The sequence below is a fragment of the Microcaecilia unicolor genome, chromosome 9, assembly GCF_901765095.1.
Source record: "Microcaecilia unicolor chromosome 9, aMicUni1.1, whole genome shotgun sequence".
Lineage (NCBI taxonomy): Eukaryota > Metazoa > Chordata > Amphibia > Gymnophiona > Siphonopidae > Microcaecilia > Microcaecilia unicolor.
The window spans coordinates 185092960-185112162 of record NC_044039.1 but is presented as its reverse complement, the minus strand read 5'-3'; the positions used below and the strand labels follow the sequence as shown (position 1 = coordinate 185112162).

Below are 19203 nucleotides of genomic sequence, written 5' to 3'. Positions count from 1 at the left end.
TTTTTTTTACTACTGTAATTATTTCCTCTTTTTATTTGTTCTTGCTGTACACCACCTTGGGTGAATTTCTTCAAAAAGGTGGTACATAAATCCTCATAAATAAATGTCTCCTATGAACTGCCAGCTGTGCAATTACAACCATTTTCCTTCCCATATTTTCTGCTGAATATGAAGTTTACTTAATGCATTTTAAAATTTCTTTACTATTTTTTTCCAACCTACAAAATGTTGGAAAGAAATTATACATAGGGATTGAGAATGTGCTTTGGCTAATAACTTGTGTCCCTGTTTACTAATGCAAAGTGATGCATTTAGGGAGTAGAAACCCACGAGAGACGTATGTGTTAGGTGGGGAGAGTCTGATAGGTACTGAGGGGGAGAGGGATCTTGGGGTGATAGTATCCGAGGATCTGAAGGCGACGAAACAGTGTGACAAGGCGGTGGCCGTAGCGAGAAGGTTGCTAGGCTGTATAGAGAGAGGTGTGATCAGCAGAAGAAAGGAAGTGTTGATGCCCCTGTACAAGTCGTTGGTGAGGCCCCACCTGGAGTATTGTGTTCAGTTTTGGAGGCCGTACCTTGCGAAGGATGTTAAAAAAATGGAAGCGGTGCAAAGAAAAGCTACGAGAATGGTATGGGATTTGCATTCCAAGATGTATGACCAAAGACTTGCTGACCTGAACATGTATACCCTGGAGGAAAGGAGGAACAGGGGTGATATGATACAGATGTTCAAATACTTGAAAGGTATTAATCCGCAAAAAAATCTTTTCCGGAGATGGGAAGGCGGTAGAACGAGAGGACATGACATGAGATTGAAGGGGGCAGACTCAAAAAAGATGTCAGGAAGTATTTTTTCACGGAGAGGGTGGTGGATGCTTGGAATGCCCTCCCGCGGGAGGTGGTGGAGATGAAAACGATAACGTAATTCAAACATGCGTGGGATATGCATAAAGGAATCCTCAGAAGCTTAGCTGAAATTGGGTGGCGGAGCAGGTGGGGGGAAGAGGGGTTGGTGGTTGGGAGGCTAGGATAGGGGAGGGCAGACTTATACGGTCTGTACCAGAGCCGGTGATGGGAGACGGGACTGGTAGTTGGGAGGCGGGTAATACTGCTGGGCGGACTTATACGGTCTGTGCCCTGAAAAAGACAGGTACAAATTCAAGATATGAGTTTATCTTGGGCAGACTAGATGGACCATGCAGGTCTTTTTCTGCCGTTATCTACTATGTTACTATGTTACTAAACAGCGTTAAGAGAACACAACCAAATCTGGTATAGAGAAAGCTTACAACTTAAAAAAAAAGCCAGATCAGAGAAAGCTCATCTATTGGAAGCAGATCCAGTTTATAAAGCATAAAAAAGCAAAAAAAAAACTGTGAAAAATAGGTAATTGCTTTTTTTCATACTGCCTCTCTCCTTCTCTACTCTCCCACTCACATCGCCACTGGAATAATTTCATGAGGCATACTGTTCATGCTTCCTGTACCACACATTCTCTCCCCCATCCCCCCATTGCAATCACACCCCTATCCCCTAATGGGCTGCCTCTTGGCAATTCAGAGGTATATTTTCTTTGTTGTAAATTCTACTGTGAAACTTACTTATAAAGGCTGCTGAACTGCAATCCTTAACGGCCAAAAACCAGTTAGGATTTTAAGATTATCACCAATGAATTTTCACAAGGTCTGTGTACACTGTATACAAAATCTCAAGCATATTCATAAAGGATAACCTGAAAATCTAATTGATTTGCAGCCCTCCTGGACTGCAGTTGGACATCCTTTAATGGCTCTGTGTACTGCTAACCAATACCTGTCACAATGACAGTGACATCTTGTAGTTCAACTATAAAATCCATACTTTCAAATCTGTTGACAGTGATGTTTAATTGTTTGATATATTTATATCATGGTTTCATTTTATTGTATTTTCTACAACTAAACCCCTTCTTTCTAGGTCAAAGAGTCAGGGATTGAAAAGAATTCCATGAGCTTTGCTCTGCATAGTTTCTCCACTTGTTTTTTCCTGCTGCCAAGACATTCAAAGCATCCATTATACCTTCCATGAAAAGATTTCCAAACCATTTCTGAATCTCCTCCCTCAGAGCTTCACAATGATTTAATTCTCTATAGAGTAGCAGATCGTCCACTAAAATATTTGATTCTTGTGCAATAATACATTCAGGTATTTAAATCTTACCTTAACCATTGCCCCCAAACCTTTCCTCTAGGAAATACATACATACAGTGGGGGAAATAAGTATTTGATCCCTTGCTGATTTTGTAAGTTTGCCCACTGACAAAGACATGAGCAGCCCATAATTGAAGGGTAGGTTATTGGTAACAGTGAGAGATAGCACATCACAAATTAAATCCGGAAAATCACATTGTGGAAAGTATATGAATTTATTTGCATTCTGCAGAGGGAAATAAGTATTTAATCCCTCTGGCAAACAAGACCTAATACTTGGTGGCAAAACCCTTGTTGGCAAGCACAGCGGTCAGACGTCTTCTGTAGTTGATGATGAGGTTTGCACACATGTCAGGAGGAATTTTGGTCCACTCCTCTTTGCAGATCATCTCTAAATCATTAAGAGTTCTGGGCTGTCGCTTGGCAACTCGCAGCTTCAGCTCCCTCCATAAGTTTTCAATGGGATTAAGGTCTGGTGACTGGCTAGGCCACTCCATGACCCTAATGTGCTTCTTCCTGAGCCACTCCTTTGTTGCCTTGGCTGTATGTTTTGGGTCATTGTCGTGCTGGAAGACCCAGCCACGACCCATTTTTAAGGCCCTGGCGGAGGGAAGGAGGTTGTCACTCAGAATTGTACGGTACATGGCCCCATCCATTCTCCCATTGATGCGGTGAAGTAGTCCTGTGCCCTTAGCAGAGAAACACCCCCAAAACATAACATTTCCACCTCCATGCTTGACAGTGGGGACGGTGTTCTTTGGGTCATAGGCAGCATTTCTCTTCCTCCAAACACGGCGAGTTGAGTTCATGCCAAAGAGCTCAATTTTTGTCTCATCTGACCACAGCACCTTCTCCCAATCACTCTCGGCATCATCCAGGTGTTCACTGGCAAACTTCAGACGGGCCGTCACATGTGCCTTCCGGAGCAGGGGGACCTTGCGGGCACTGCAGGATTGCAATCCGTTATGTCGTAATGTGTTACCAATGGTTTTCGTGGTGACAGTGGTCCCAGCTGCCTTGAGATCATTGACAAGTTCCCCCCTTGTAGTTGTAGGCTGATTTCTAACCTTCCTCATGATCAAGGATACCCCACGAGGTGAGATTTTGCGTGGAGCCCCAGATCTTTGTCGATTGACAGTCATTTTGTACTTCTTCCATTTTCTTACTATGGCACCAACAGTTGTCTCCTTCTCGCCCAGCGTCTTACTGATGGTTTTGTAGCCCATTCCAGCCTTGTGCAGGTGTATGATCTTGTCCCTGACATCCTTAGACAGCTCCTTGCTCTTGGCCATTTTGTAGAGGTTAGAGTCTGACTGATTCACTGAGTCTGTGGACAGGTGTCTTTCATACAGGTGACCATTGCCGACAGCTGTCTGTCATGCAGGTAACGAGTTGATTTGGAGCATCTACCTGGTCTGTAGGGGCCAGATCTCTTACTGGTTGGTGGGGGATCAAATACTTATTTCCCTCTGCAGAATGCAAATAAATTCATATACTTTCCACAATGTGATTTTCTGGATTTAATTTGTGATGTGCTATCTCTCACTGTTACCAATAACCTACCCTTCAATTATGGGCTGCTCATGTCTTTGTCAGTGGGCAAACTTACAAAATCAGCAAGGGATCAAATACTTATTTCCCCCACTGTAGGTCCTTTAGTTTCATCTCATGATTTCTGGTACAGATTCCCCACCAATTTGGTAACGTTTCTGAGCTGTTTCTAGCCTATTTTGAAACACAGCCTCCAGAACAGAGCACAGTATTCCAGGTGAGGTCTCACCAATGACTGCATTCTTTCCTTCAGTAAAATATTCATTAGTTCTCTTACCAAAGGATTCAGAGTAACCAAGATGTAGCTTCCAAGCACGCAACTGCCTAGACCCTTCAGATCCCGGACTGAACCTCTGAGCTCCCTCAATACCATTAGATGCATCTCATTTAGCACCATGGCTTTGTCCACACTCAGTTTTACTAGATCCACCCAAACATCTTCCTCTGTAAATGTGGTATCTACAATACTGGTCCTTCTCCATGCCCTCTTTGGATTTCTGCTGTTTCCTCATCCTCTAATTTTCTTTTTTTCCCCTCAGTCTTACAGTTCTAACTTCTGCTTTCTTCCTCTTCCCAATGTATCTGAAAAATAGCCACACCTTTGGATTTTTTCAATCCATTTACAATTGTGATCCTGACTTCTCCACATCTCACCTTTACCAGATATTTTAACTTGTTCTTGTTTTTGAAATCCTTTATACTTTAAGGTTAATCATCTTTTTTCAGCCACTTTTTTTCTTTTGCATCTATACACTTTCCTGGCAGAGCTCAGTTTAGTCCTTCATCCTTAAAGGTATTCACCCATTTTAATTAAATCGGTATTCCTGAAATTTAAGACTAACTTTAGTGAGAACGATCTTGGCCATTTAACCAAGCTGCTTCTTTTTAGCAGGATACAAGTCCTCATAGCATGGGTCACTAAGCCCATGCAGGAAGCAACTGCAGCTTAGTCATACTAAAAGCTTTTGAGCTTCCTCACTGCATACTGTTTATTTTCTCTGAATCTGCCTTTGCTAATCAAGCAGCAGAAGCAGTGGCCCGTCTCATCTCTCTCTGGGCAAAGTTACATATGCCCTCCAAATATCTAGCTTTCCCAACCTTGAATCTGCTCATGACAGGCTTACACCGTCAGGCAGTATGGACTCTTGTAATTAGAAAGGAACCCAGTATGTAGTAGATATAATAAGATAGTTTATTACAATCTTACCAATGGTAATACAGGTAGGTTAAGCATTCACATAATGGAACCGCATATCATGGCACGTCCTCTCTCTCTAGCCTTCTGGAGTCTCCCTTCTCTGTTCGTCTTCTCCTCTCATCTCCTTCTTGTCTCGTCTCAACTAATACTCCTCAAACTGCTGCTTATATACAATTTTGGCCCTATTCATTTCAATGGACCCCAGCTGTCTCAACAGGGCTCCTTAGTCCTTATCAGTTGATCAGAATGACTTCACATGTTCCCAAACCTTCCTGTAGCCCCCCCTTTGGATGTTCTCACCTAGGGTGCAGCTGACCCAGCACTATCTCTACGTAACCATAGCAACTCTTGCTTATGACATCTTGCAGGTGCCAATCTCAGGATTGTTTATAGAGTAGATTGCCCCCACCCTTGCCAGTTCAGCACTTGCCACAGTGAAATGTAACTGTGTCAAAGGTGATCTCTGATTTTTACAAGCTAGCTCTCTTTTGTATCAGAGATGATTCTGATTTTAAGAAGCCTAGCTCTTATTATGAGCCATTGGCCTGTATTTTACTGAGAGCAAGGGCTAGCATAACTCTTCAATACACACACCATTTCCCTCCTGCCACCATTCTATGGGACTCCAGCCTAGTTAGTAGTTAAGAATTAAATACAACTCCTTAGAGAAGTGGGTGGGTATGTGACAACTAGGGCCTTCTCCACACACCAAAATGTCAAACATCTTCCATTTGACAGTCTCCCAAGACAGGATGTCTGTATGACCCTGTTCCTCTACACTTCACTGCTACTTGATTGTCTATTTGAATCAATATAGTTGTTGGCCAATCTCTGAAAGCCTTTAGAGCACTCTAGAATCTCTCAATTCATGGACATTTATTTAATGAAGCTTCTCCTCAGAGGCTCACAACCAGAGCATGAATCCAATCTAGATGCTCTCCCCAGCCCACTAAAGACACATCTGTCTTAAATACAGTTTGATACAGTGAAATTTGAAAGAGGACTTTGCCAGACTGGAGTGAACTAGCCTGTGTCCACTGAACTTTTCATTTTGAGATGTACCAAGGGAGTTACATGTACTGTTAAGGCCATGCCATTTTTTTTGACTCATCTAGATTTCTTCTGCTACAAAAATGGATGGTGACGGAGCTCGGTACGTACGCTGACTAGCAAGTTGTAGAAACTTCTAGCAGTGTCCCACTGTGCTTGAGGTGGAAAAAACTAAAGAATAAAACTCCAAGGGGAGGTGGAAGGTATGTGAATACTTGGCCTGCTGTCCTCAGAAAGCACTTACTACAGGCGAGTAACTTTGCTTTCTCTGAGGACAAGCAGGCTGTTGTATTTTCACATGTGGGAATCCCTTGCTATCAGGCTAACGGAAAACAACAATGCTAGGACAATAGGGACTCAAAATGTCGAGACTTGTTCTAAATCAACCTGAAACAATCCAAGTACTAGCTGTGTTGCTCAAGGCAGTAGTGAAATGTGAATATGTGGGCTGATGACCAAGTTGCAGCTTTGCAAATCTCTATGAAAGCTGATCTCAAGTGGGCTACTAACATAGCCATTGCTCTGACAAGACCCTCTAGAGTTAGACTAGCCTGGCCATAGATAAAGGAGATGCAATCTGTTAGCCAATTAGAAACTGAGTTTGCTGATGGCTGCCCCCCCCCCCCATCCTGTTTGGGTAAAAAGAAATAGAAAGTTAGATGGACAGTCTATGGGCTTTAGTCCGCTCCAGATAGAAGGATAAGGCTTTCTTGAAGTCCAAACTATGCATGTATATAATTTGCGTGTTCCCTCACCTATTCTGATCTCATACTCCCCCAAACTGCTCTTACACAGTCCAGGAATTAACGGACTCCATAATCAGAAGGACTCGCTGGGATATAAGAAGATAGTTTATTTCAATCTTACCAATAGCAATACAGGCAAATCAGGCAGTCATATGATGGAGCAGCATTACATGACACGTCTGTCACCCGCCTTCTCTTGTAGCCTTCCTTCTGTTGTCTGATCTAATACCCTTCTGACTCCCATTTTTATACTACTTTCACCCTATTCATTTCAATGGACCCCAGCTTTGTCACCAGGGTTCTTGGACCTTATCAGTTGATCAAAATGACTTCACATACTATCAAGCTCTAAGTATAAACAAGATATGTTCAGAGTGCATCTTATTAGATGACTTTGCATTTTCCCCAAACTTTCCCTAGCCCCCTCCTTTGGATGTTCTCACCTGGGGTGCAGCTGACCCACTACTATCTCTACATAACCATGGCAATCTTGCTCATGACGTCTTGAAGGTGCCAGTCTCAGGGAGCAAAGCCCCCCCCCCCCCCTTGCCAGCTCAGCACTTGCTACAGTGAAATGTATGTGTCAAAGGTGATCACTGATTCTTACAAGCTAGCTCTCTTTTGTATCAGAGATGATTTTGATTTTAAGAAGCCTAGCTCTTATTATGAGCCATTGGCCTGTATTTTACTGAGCGCAAGGGCTAGCATAACTCTTCATGCAGCACACTTGCCAGGATGGGCATGAGGTTTGGAAAAATGTTGGTAGAACAACTGACTGATTACGATGAACTCCAATACTACCTTAGGAAGGAACTTGGGGTGTGTGCAGAGAACTACTCTATTGTGATGAAATTTAGTGTAAGGTGGATCAGCTACTAGTGCCTGAAACTCACAGACCCTGCGAGCTGAAGTGACTGCCACCAGAAACACAACTTTCCAGGTCAAATACTTTAGAGGAATCAAGTGGCTCAAAAGGAGCTTTCATCGGCTGGGTGAGATCTCGTGATACAGCTGGAGGTTTCACATGGGGCTTTGTTATTAACAAACCTTGCATGAAGTAAACACTAATTGCACCGAGGTGAGTCCTTACAGGGTTGGTTTTCAAGCCAGACTCAGAGGTGCAGGAGGTATTCAAGCAGTTTTTGAGTAGGGAAAGTAAGGGGACTTAAAGCCTCACCCTCACACCAGACCTCCTTCACTTAAGAGTAACACCTTCTAATGGAGTCTTTTCTGGAAGTCAGCAAAATGCAGGAGACACTCTTTGGCAAGCCCAAGGTCTCAAATTCTATGTTCAACATCCAAGCCGTGAAGGCCAGTGATTGGAGGTTGGGATGCAAAAGAGATCCCTTGTTCTGCGTGATGAGGGTTGGAAAACAGTCCAATTTCCAAGGACCTTTGGAGGATAACTGCAGAAGAAGAGGGAATCATATCTGCCTCGGCCAGTAAGGAACAATTAAGATCATAGTTTCTTGGTCCTGCTTGAGTTTCAGCAAGTCTTCTCTATTACAGGAATTCAAGGATATGAATAAAGGAGACCCTCCCCCCCAATGCAGGAGAAAGGCATTTGACACTAGACTGCTGTGAAATTTGAGCCTGGAGCAGAACTGGGGGACTGTTGAGGTAAGTGGCAAAAAGATCCATTGAGGAGGTGCCTCACTCTCAGATGATCTCACGGGCTACACCCACATTGAGAGAACTCCTGCGGTAGCAAAACCCTGCTCGGTCTGTCCACAAGCAAGTTGTCCTTTCCTGGTAAGTATGTGGTTTGGAGGTCCATCCTGTGAAGGAGGGCACACTGCCACATCCCCCACTGCCTCCTGACACACAGGGTAGGATCCTGTACCCCCCCCCCCCAAACTTGTTCACATAAAACATTGCAACCTACTTGTCTGTTTGGATGAGAACAAATTTGGTTTTGCAGCTGTTCTCTGAAAGCCTTTAGAGCATTCCAAATGGTCTGCAGCTTGAGATTGATATGATGATCTGTTTCCTGAGTAGACCAAGCCATTTGGGTGTGAAGCACACCTACATGAGTACCCCAGCCCAGGTTAGATGCATCAGTCATTAGCACCTTCTGAGGCGGCAGAATTTGGAATGGTAGTCCCACTGTCAAATTTGCATTGTCCACCAGAGGAGAGCATGAGTCAACTCTGGAGGAATCTGGATGACATCCACTAGGTTCCCAGCTGCCTGACACCACTGGGAAGCTAGGGTCCACAGGTCTTCTCTCAAGTGGAGACGTGTCATGGGAATGACATGCACTGTTCATGCCATGTGGCCTATCAATCTCAACATCTGCTGAGTTGTGACCCGCTTGCTGGCACGGACCTGTGAGGTTAGTGTTGACAAGGAATCTGCTCTGGCTTGGAGAAGAAAAGCCCAGGCCTGCAACATATCTAGCAGGGCTCCTATGTACATCGCTGGACCAGCAGGTGGGACTTTTGGGTAGTTTATCACGAACCTTAGTAACTCCAATACCTGAATAGTTAGGTGCATGGACTGTCGCTCCTTCCTGCAATGTGCTCTTAACCAGTCAATTATCAAGATAGAGAATCGCATACACTCCCAACTTGCGTAGATACGCTGCTACTAGAGCTAGACATTTGGCAGTACACGGTACTGTTAGTGCTGTTTTTCCACATGAAATCAGAGATTTCCTGTAACTGGAATCTATGCAGGATGTAAAGAACTACTCACAAAGAAACCTCAGCCCGCCCAAAACACAGCAGCCAGGTTGATATTTGGTAAAACACGATTCGAAAGTGCTAAATCCCTCCGAGAAAAACTGCATTGACTCCCAATCAAAGAACCTATTACCTTCAAAATCAGCACCCTGGTACACAAAATTATCTACGGCAAAGTCCCAGAATACATGACAGACCTCATAGATCTACCAACCAGAAACAGATCATCCCGAACATACCTAAACCTCCACTACCCAAATTGCAAAGGACTCAAATACAAAGCAACCTTTGCATCCAGCTTAACATAAATGCCTAGACTCAGCAACACAGCAAAACCATCGATCATACTGAATATACAACCTTACCTCTTTTCGCCCCCCATGGTGCCTGAAACACACCCACCTTACTCGACCACAATGTAACCTGTATTTGTTTCTCTCTACCGGACTTGGCGTACGCCTTTACGGTACTATGTAAGCCACATTGAGCCTGCAAATAGGTGGGAAAATGTGGGATACAAATGTAACAAATAAATAAATAATATGCTAGTCATTTGCCTGAATCATGGGGAGAATGGTGCCCAGGAAAGTCATTCTGAACTTTTCTTTAATCAGTAATTTGTTCAGGGCCCTTAGGTCTAGGATGGGACAAAATACTCCCGTTGTTTTTTTTTTTGGTGCAAGGAAGTACCTCAAATAAAATCACTTCCCTTTTTCTCCTGGTGGCACGGGTTTGACCGAATTTGGCCTGGAGAACGGTGGAGATTTCCTCTACAAGTACCTGCTTGTGCTGACAGCTGAGTGACTGGACTCTCGGTGGGCAATTTGGTGGTTTCTGATGACAATAGAGGGCATAATGAATATGGATTATTTGAAGAACTCGCCAGTCAGAGGTTACAAAGGGCCACCTGTGATAGTAAAAATTCGTCCCCCACACACATACAGGAAGGCTGTTCGGGATGGTTACTTTTAGCCATTCTGAGATGTTGATGTAGTGTATGTAGATTTTCAGTAAGCTTTTGATAAAGTTCCTCATGAGGGGCTCCCGAGAAAATAAAAGATTCATGGAATAGGAGAAAATGTTTTGGTGTGGATTAGGAACTAGACAGAAAACAGAGGGAAGGATTAAATGGTCATTTCTCTCAATGGACGGTGAACAGCAGAGTAACACAGGGATCTGTACTGGAACAGGTGCTATTTAACGTATTTATAAATGATATGGAAATCGGGACGACGAGTGAGGTGATTAAATCTGTAGATTGACATAAAACTATTCAAGATTGTTAAAAACACATGCAGACTGAATTTGGTCACATTAAATTTCATCTGCCATTTGGACGCCCGGACTTCCTACATTTTTTCAAAGTGATGCACATTAGAAAGAATAATCTGAATCACAGCTACCTGATGCTAGAGTCCACCTTAGGGGTCAGCACCAAAAAAAAAACAAGATCTAGATGTCGATGTAGATAATACGCTGAAATCTTCTGTTCTGTGTGCGGCGGCAGCCAAAAAAGCAAACAGAATATTAGGAATTATTAAGAAAGGTATATTAAATAAGACTGAAAATACTATAATGCCTCTGTATATTCGATTCACGGTGCGACCACACCTTGAGTATTGCGTTCAGTTCTGGTTGCCGTATCTCAAAAAAAGATACAGCGGTTTAGAAAAGGTTTAAAGAAGAGCGACCAAAATGATAAAGGGGACGGAACCCCTCTCACATGAGGAAAGGCTAAAGAGGTTAGGGTTCTTCAGCTTGGAAAAAGAGATGGATGAGGGGAGATATGATTGAGGCCTACAAAATCCTGAGTAATGTAGAACGAGAAGAAGTGAATCAATTTTTCACTCTTTCCAAAAGTACAAAAACTAGGAGACGCTCAAGGAAGTTACATGGAAATACTTAATAAATAGGAGGAAATATTTTTTATTTTATTTATTGCACTTGTATCCCACATTTTCCCCCCTATTTGCAGGCTCAATGTGGCTTACAAAGGTCTGTTATGGCATCGCCATATCAGGTTACATAATACAATTGGTGTTATAAAGAGGTTAAAGAAGACAAGAGGATTTGTTTAAGTAGTTGTAGAAAGATACAATCTGAGTTATGTTGGATAGGTGTTGTGTTATAGTTAGTTAAGGGTTCACGTGGTAGGCTTTGTTAAAGAGGTAGGTCTTCAGGGATTTGCGGAAGTTGATTAATTCGTTGATCGTTCTCGAGTGAGTTGGAAGTGAATTCCATAGCTGCGTACTCATATAAGAAAAGCTGGTCACATGTGTTAGTTTGTATTGTAGTCCCTTACAGCTGGGGAAGTGTAGGTTAAGGAAGGTACGGGAAGATCTCTTAGCATTTCTGGGTGGTAGGTCCACGAGGTCCAGCATGTAGGTTGGGGCTTCTCCGTAGATGATTTTATGAACAATCGTGCAGATCTTGAATATGATACGTTCTTTAAGTGGGAGCCAGTGTAATTTCTTTCTTAGGGGTTTTGCACTTTCATATTTTGTTTTCCCAAATATGAGTCTGGCTGCGGTATTTTGGGCTGTTTGAAGTTTTTTGATGGTCTGATCTTTACATCCGGCGTAAAGTGAATTGCAATAGTCCAGGTGACTTAGTACCAATGATTGTACCAGGTTTCGAAAAGTGGCCCTTTTTCAGTCAATGAATCATTAAGCTCTGGAACTCTCTGCCTGAAGATGTAGTAACAGCGGTTAGCGTATCTCGGTTTAAAAAAAGGTTTGGACAAATTCCTGAGGAAAAGTCCGCACTAGTCTGCTATTGAAACAGACATGGGGAAGCTACTGTTTGTCATAGAAATGGTAGCATTGAATGTTGCCACTGTTTGCAATGGGAATGGTAGCATTGAATGTTGTCACTATTTGTGTTTCTGCCATGTACTTGTGATCTGGTCTGGCCACTGTTGGAAAACAGGTTACCGGTCTAGATGGACCATTGGTCTGACCGTTCTTATGTTCTTAAAAGAACTGCAATGGAAGGCACTGTGAAACTGACAAAGATGTGCATTGAGAACACGGAGACATGTACTCCCAGCTCAGTGGAAAAACGAAAGAGGAATCCAAGCTCATGTGTCGGGTGGGAAGGCACCAGTGCATGAGTAGTGGGACACTGCTAGAAATTTCTACAACTCACTAGTCAGCGTCTGCACTGGGCTCTGCCAGATGATGTCATCCACTCGACATAAGTGAAAATATAACAGCCTGCTTGTCCTCAGAGAAAGCAGAGTATACAATCTAAAGGTGCTATTTAGTGATTTATATGAACCAGTTAACGTGTTAATGCATATTTATATGTTAAAGTATGTGAGGTGTGTAGTTAATGTAAGCACCATTATTCTTAGTGAAGCCTATTTACTTGCTGTATACTAAAGATCATCATCACATGTTCATGAACATTAGTAAACAAAGTCATACATTTGTTCATGAAGTAACAGGACAAGTTATGGTACCCTTCAAGTCACAAGCACCATCACAGGGACTTTACCCTTGGCTTGTCTGGTTCTTAGCCTGCTGCTATAATTATTAAAATACACTTCCACACCATGTTCTGACACCTCTCTATAATGGATTTTTCAGTTCTGTCAAATGTCTGCTTCAACTAATCTAAGTATTTTGGTATCATGAGACTTCCAAGCAACAAAGGAAGTAAAGCTATATATGCTGCAGTGGGATCCTGTTTAGAAATTGTTTATTTAATGACAAACAAATCAGGAAACAGTGCCATTGGCCTAACTTACATAGGCACTACAGGTATGTTATACAGCATGCACACTAAAATGTGACTGAAAGGGCAGAATACAGGCAATGATAATAAACCACCCATACCCACCTTTCCTTAGGATCCTTTTTCAGCAAACCTGAGAGAAGAGATTTTGCTTCAGGTGACAAAGTACGTGGGAATTTGATCTCCTCTGAAAGAATGAGCTCAAAGAGCTTTTCATGGTCCTGGTTGTAGAAAGGGAGGCGACCACACATCATTTCATACATCACCACACCTAAGCCCCACCAGTCTACTGCACGGCCATAGTCATTATCTTCTAAAACCTGCAAAAGAATAGACATACATTACTTGTTTAAAAGGGAAGACTCAAACCTCACACTGTAAACATGAGTTAGCATGAGCAAACCCTTTAAATAAGACTGACACCACAAATTCTTGGCTTCCAAAAAAGAAAAAAAAATTCTCTGGTGTATGTATTGAGATTGATACAGAACAAAATAAAAAAAAAAAAAAAAAAAAAACAAAGATGATCAAACTTTGATTTGTTTCACAAATTAGATCTTGGTAGAAATAAGTGAACAAAATGAAATAAATGTTTAACACACCCCAAATCACATTTTAACATGCAGCATTCTACTCCAGATGATGCACAGAGTTGAGGTATATTAAGGGTGAACCAGACAATATAGTATAGCTGGATTTTTGAGACCTTGTTTGCTGTCATAAGTACAAGTATTTGAAAATCACAACACAGCCTCACACCGGCTGTGTAAATATCATGTAGGACACACCCACCTCTAGAAATTCTAGTCTAATGAGTTTTATTTAGATGGTGTTGCCACCCAGCCAGCCCAACACAGCAGGCTATAAAATGTAGGCTCGGCATGCCATCATATAGCTTCAAAAAAACTCCCATCAAATCCACTCAAATACTTTATTTAAACTCTTCTTATTAACTCACAATAGTGTGTGTCTCCATAATTCTGTAGATCAGTTACTTATATACTCCTGATACAATTATAAAGTTCTATTCAATGAGATCAAACAGGGACCATCGCTAGAAATCACTTAGCTTCATCGACACGCTGTACTGTTCTGCTCATTTCGGTGCTCTCCGCTCCTCAACCTGACAGGGAGCCCCCGTTTCGCTAGTGCTGCATCAGGGGTTACACTTCTATCTCTTGTTGTATCAACGATTCTGATCCAATCTCTGCTCTGCTGTATCCAAGATACCATCCCAGATACCATCCCCGAGAAACTGACTCCATTTTTAAAGGGGTTTAAACTCCTCCCTTTCCTTGATCTGTCTTTGATTATGTCACACACTCCAGCTGTATCAACATACTCTAGTTATATCAGTCTCAAATTAAAGTGGACATTAATCCCATTCCTATCTATAATTAGAAGAACACTGACCATTCAACATGAACATTTAATCCTTCAAGCTCTACCGAATTAAAGATGCCATACTGCGATATAACGAAGGTCCATTTATTTATTTGGATTTTGCTCACACCTTTTTCAGTAGTAGCTCAAAGTGAGTTACATTCAGGTACACTGGATATTTCTCTGACCCAGGAGGACTCACAATCTAAGTTTGTACCTGAGGCAATGGAGGGTTAGGTGACTTGCCCAAGATCACAAGGAGCAGCAGTGGGATTTGAACCGGCCACTTCTGGATTTCAAGACCGTTGCTCTAACCACTAGGCCACTCCTCTACTCATGTTGTGAGGAGTGATCCTGCCATACTATGACTTATGGAAGATTTTCCTAATTTAAAATGCCTAAACACAAGGGCAAAAGTAAACCTCTTGTTTACTATGCCACGCTAGCGTCTGGTAGTGTGTTAATGCCGACACAGCCCATTCACTTTGAAGAGGCTGTGTCGGCATTTCCGTGCAGCTTAGTAAACAGAAGGGTAAGGGTTCTTTTCCCCCTATAGTTGTATCTTCCTCCTAGCATCAGACCACAATTACATATAATGCGGTGTCTTCTCATTTGGGCAAAGCTACTGTCGGGGCTAGGAATCAAACCCAGTATCCTGTTTCCAACAGTGGGCAATCCAGATCACAAAAGTATCTGGCAATACAAAAGGGATAAGCTTATCCCAGGAATAAGCTGTGGATTTTCCCAAATTCACCTTAACTATTTATGGACTTTTCTTTTCGGAACTTGTCCAAACATTTTAAAAGCCCTTCTACATTACCACTTTCACCATACTCTCTAGCAATGAATTCCAGAGCTCTATGGCAATAAATTCCAGAGCTTAATTACATGTTGTGTAAACAAATATTTTCTCCAATTTGTTCTGAATGTATTATAGTGCCCCTTAGTTCTTTTTTTTTTCTTTTTGCCCCTTAGTTCTTGTACTTTTGGAAAGAGTAAACAAATAATTCACATATACTTGTCAAACTCCATTATTTTATAGACCTTGATCATCTCCTCTCACTCCTCTTTTCTCCAAGTTGAAGAGCTCTAGCCTCTGTAGCCTTTCCTCACAGAGACGTTGTCCCACCCCCTTTATAAGTACATAAGTACATAAGTAGTGCCATACTGGGAAAGACCAAAGGTCCATCTAGCCCAGCATCCTGTCACCGACAGTGGCCAATCCAGGTCAAGGGCACCTGGCACGCTCCCCAAACGTAAAAACATTCCAGACAAGTTATACCTAAAAATGCGGAATTTTTCCAAGTCCATTTAATAGCGGTCTATGGACTTGTCCTTTAGGAATCTATCTAACCCCTTTTTAAACTCCGTCAAGCTAACCGCCCGTACCACGTTCTCTGGCAACGAATTCCAGAGTCTAATTACACGTTGGGTGAAGAAAAATTTTCTCCGATTCGTTTTAAATTTACCACACTGTAGCTTCAACTCATGCCCTCTAGTCCTAGTATTTTTGGATAGCGTGAACAGTCGCTTCACATCCACCCGATCCATTCCACTCATTATTTTATACACTTCTATCATATCTCCCCTCAGCCGTCTCTTCTCCAAGCTGAAAAGCCCTAGCCTTCTCAGCCTCTCTTCATAGGAAAGTCGTCCCATCCCCACTATCATTTTCGTCGCCCTTCGCTGTACCTTTTCCAATTCTACTATATCTTTTTTGAGATAAGGAGACCAGTACTGAACACAATACTCCAGGTGCGGTCGCACCATGGAGCGATACAACGGCATTATAACATCCGCACACCTGGACTCCATACCCTTCCTAATAACACCCAACATTCTATTCGCTTTCCTAGCCGCAGCAGCACACTGAGCAGAAGGTTTCAGCGTATCATCGACGACGACACCCAGATCCCTTTCTTGATCCGTAACTCCTAACGCGGAACCTTGCAAGACGTAGCTATAATTCGGGTTCCTCTTACCCACATGCATCACTTTGCACTTGTCAACATTGAACTTCATCTGCCACTTGCACGCCCATTCTCCCAGTCTCGCAAGGTCCTCCTGTAATCGTTCACATTCCTCCTGCGACTTGACGACCCTGAATAATTTTGTGTCATCGGCGAATTTAATTACCTCACTAGTTATTCCCATCTCTAGGTCATTTATAAATACATTAAAAAGCAACGGACCCAGCACAGACCCCTGCGGGACCCCACTAACTACCCTCCTCCACTGAGAATACTGGCCACGCAATCCTACTCTCTGCTTCCTATCTTTCAACCAGTTCTTAATCCATAATAATACCCTACCTCCGATTCCATGACTCTGCAATTTCTTCAGGAGTCTTTCGTGCGGCACTTTGTCAAACGCCTTCTGAAAATCCAGATATACAATATCAACCGGCTCCCCATTGTCCACATGTTTGCTTACCCCCTCAAAAAAATGCATTAGATTGGTGAGGCAAGACTTCCCTTCACTAAATCCGTGCTGACTTTGTCTCATCAGTCCATGTTTTTGTATATGCTCTGCAATTTTATTCTTAATAATAGCCTCCACCATCTTGCCCGGCACCGACGTCAGACTCACCGGTCTATAATTTCCCGGATCTCCTCTGGAACCCTTCTTAAAAATCGGAGTAACATTGGCTACCCTCCAGTCTTCCGGTACTACACTCGATTTTAGGGACAGATTGCATATTTCTAACAGTAGCTCCGCAAGTTCATTTTTTAGTTCTATTAATACTCTGGGATGAATACCATCAGGTCCCGGTGATTTACTACTCTTCAGCTTGCTGAACTGACCCATTACATCCTCCAAGGTTACAGAGAATTTGTTTAGTTTCTCCGACTCCCCCGCTTCAAATATTCTTTCCGGCACCGGTGTCCCCCCCAAATCCTCCTCGGTGAAGACCGAAGCAAAGAATTCATTTAATTTCTCCGCTACGGCTTTGTCCTCCTTGATCGCCCCTTTAACACCATTTTCGTCCAGCGGCCCAACCGACTCTTTGGCCGGTTTCCTGCTTTTAATGTATCTAAAAAAATTTTTACTATGTATTTTTGCTTCCAACGCTAATTTCTTCTCAAAGTCCTTTTTTGCCCTCCTTATCTCCGCTTTGCATTTGGCTTGGCATTCCTTATGATCTATCCTGTTACTTTCAGTTGGTTCTCTTCTCCACTTTCTGAAGGATTGTTTTTTGGCTCTAATGATTTCCTTTATCTTACTGTTTAGCCACGCCGGCTGACGTTTAGTCTTTTTTCCCTTTTTTCCAATACGTGGAATATATTTGTCCTGAACCTCCAGGATGGTGTTTTTAAACAGCATCCACGCCTGATGCAAGTTTTTTACTCTGCGAGCTGCTCCTTTCAGTCTTTTTTTCACCATTTTTCTCATTTTGTCGTAATCACCTTTTCTATAGTTAAACGCTAGCGTACTTGATTTCCTAGTTTCACTTCCTTCAATGCCAATATCAAAACCGATCATATTATGATCACTGTTATCAAGCGGCCCTCGTATCGTTACCCCCTGCACTAGATCATGAGCACCACTAAGGACTAAGTCTAGTATTTTTCCTTCTCTTGTCGGCTCCTGAACTAGCTGTTCCATGAAGCTGTCCTTGATTTCATCAAGAAATCTTATGTCCCTTGCGTGTACAGATGTTACATTAACCCAGTCTATATGCGGGTAATTGAAATCCCCCATTATTATTGTGTTGCCCAGTTTGTTTGCGTCCCTGATTTCCTTTAACATTTCCGCATCCGTCTGTTCGTCCTGGCCAGGCGGACGGTAGTACACTCCTATCACTATCCTTTTCCCCTTTGCACATGGAATTTCAATCCACAGTGATTCCAAGGAGTGTTTTGTTTCCTGCAGAATTTTCAATCTATTTGATTCAAGGCTCTCGTTAATATACAATGCTACCCCTCCACCAATCCGATTCACCCTATCACTACGATATAATTTGTACCCCGGTATGACAGTGTCCCACTGGTTATCCTCCTTCCACCAGGTCTCAGAGATGCCTATTATATCTAATTTTTCATTTAGTGCAATATATTCCAACTCCCCCATCTTATTTCTTAGGCTCCTGGCATTCGCATATAGACATTTCAAACTATGTTTGTTGTTCCTAAGTTCATCATGCTTAGTACTTGACAGTATTAATTGGCAATCTTTTGTCTGATTTTTATTGTTATTTAAAGATACCCGATCTACTACAATCTCTTTTGCAACCTCACTATCAGGATACTCTATCTTCCCTGTTATGGTGATATCTTTGAAAGATACCTTATCCCGAACCATGCTCTTTTGAGCGACTGTCGGCCTTCCCCCCATTTCTAGTTTAAAAGCTGCTCTATCTCCTTCTTAAACGCCGATGCCAGCAGCCTGGTCCCACTCTGGTTAAGATGGAGCCCATCCTTTCGGAATAGGCTCCCCCTTCCCCAGAATGTTGCCCAGTTCCTAACAAATCTAAAGCCCTCCTCCCTGCACCATCGTCTCATCCACGCATTGAGACTCTGGAGCTCTGCCTGTCTCTTGGGCCCTGCGCGTGGCACAGGTAGCATTTCAGAAAATGCTACCCTGGAGGATCTGGATTTCAGCTTTCTACCTAAGAGCCTAAATTTTGCTTCCAGAACCTCCCTCCCACATTTTCCTATGTCAT

General features: G+C 42.6%; 1 protein-coding gene across 2 annotated transcripts in view; it reads right to left on the bottom strand.

Moving 5' to 3' along the window:
• AKT1 (AKT serine/threonine kinase 1) overlaps positions 1 to 19203 on the bottom strand; it is a 329425-nt gene that overhangs the window by 27094 nt on the left and 283128 nt on the right. For both annotated transcript variants that reach the window (XM_030214026.1, XM_030214025.1), the window contains one exon: positions 13263 to 13477. In XM_030214026.1, the coding sequence (XP_030069886.1) occupies positions 13263 to 13477 (215 nt within the window). The remainder of the gene's footprint in view (positions 1 to 13262; positions 13478 to 19203) is intronic.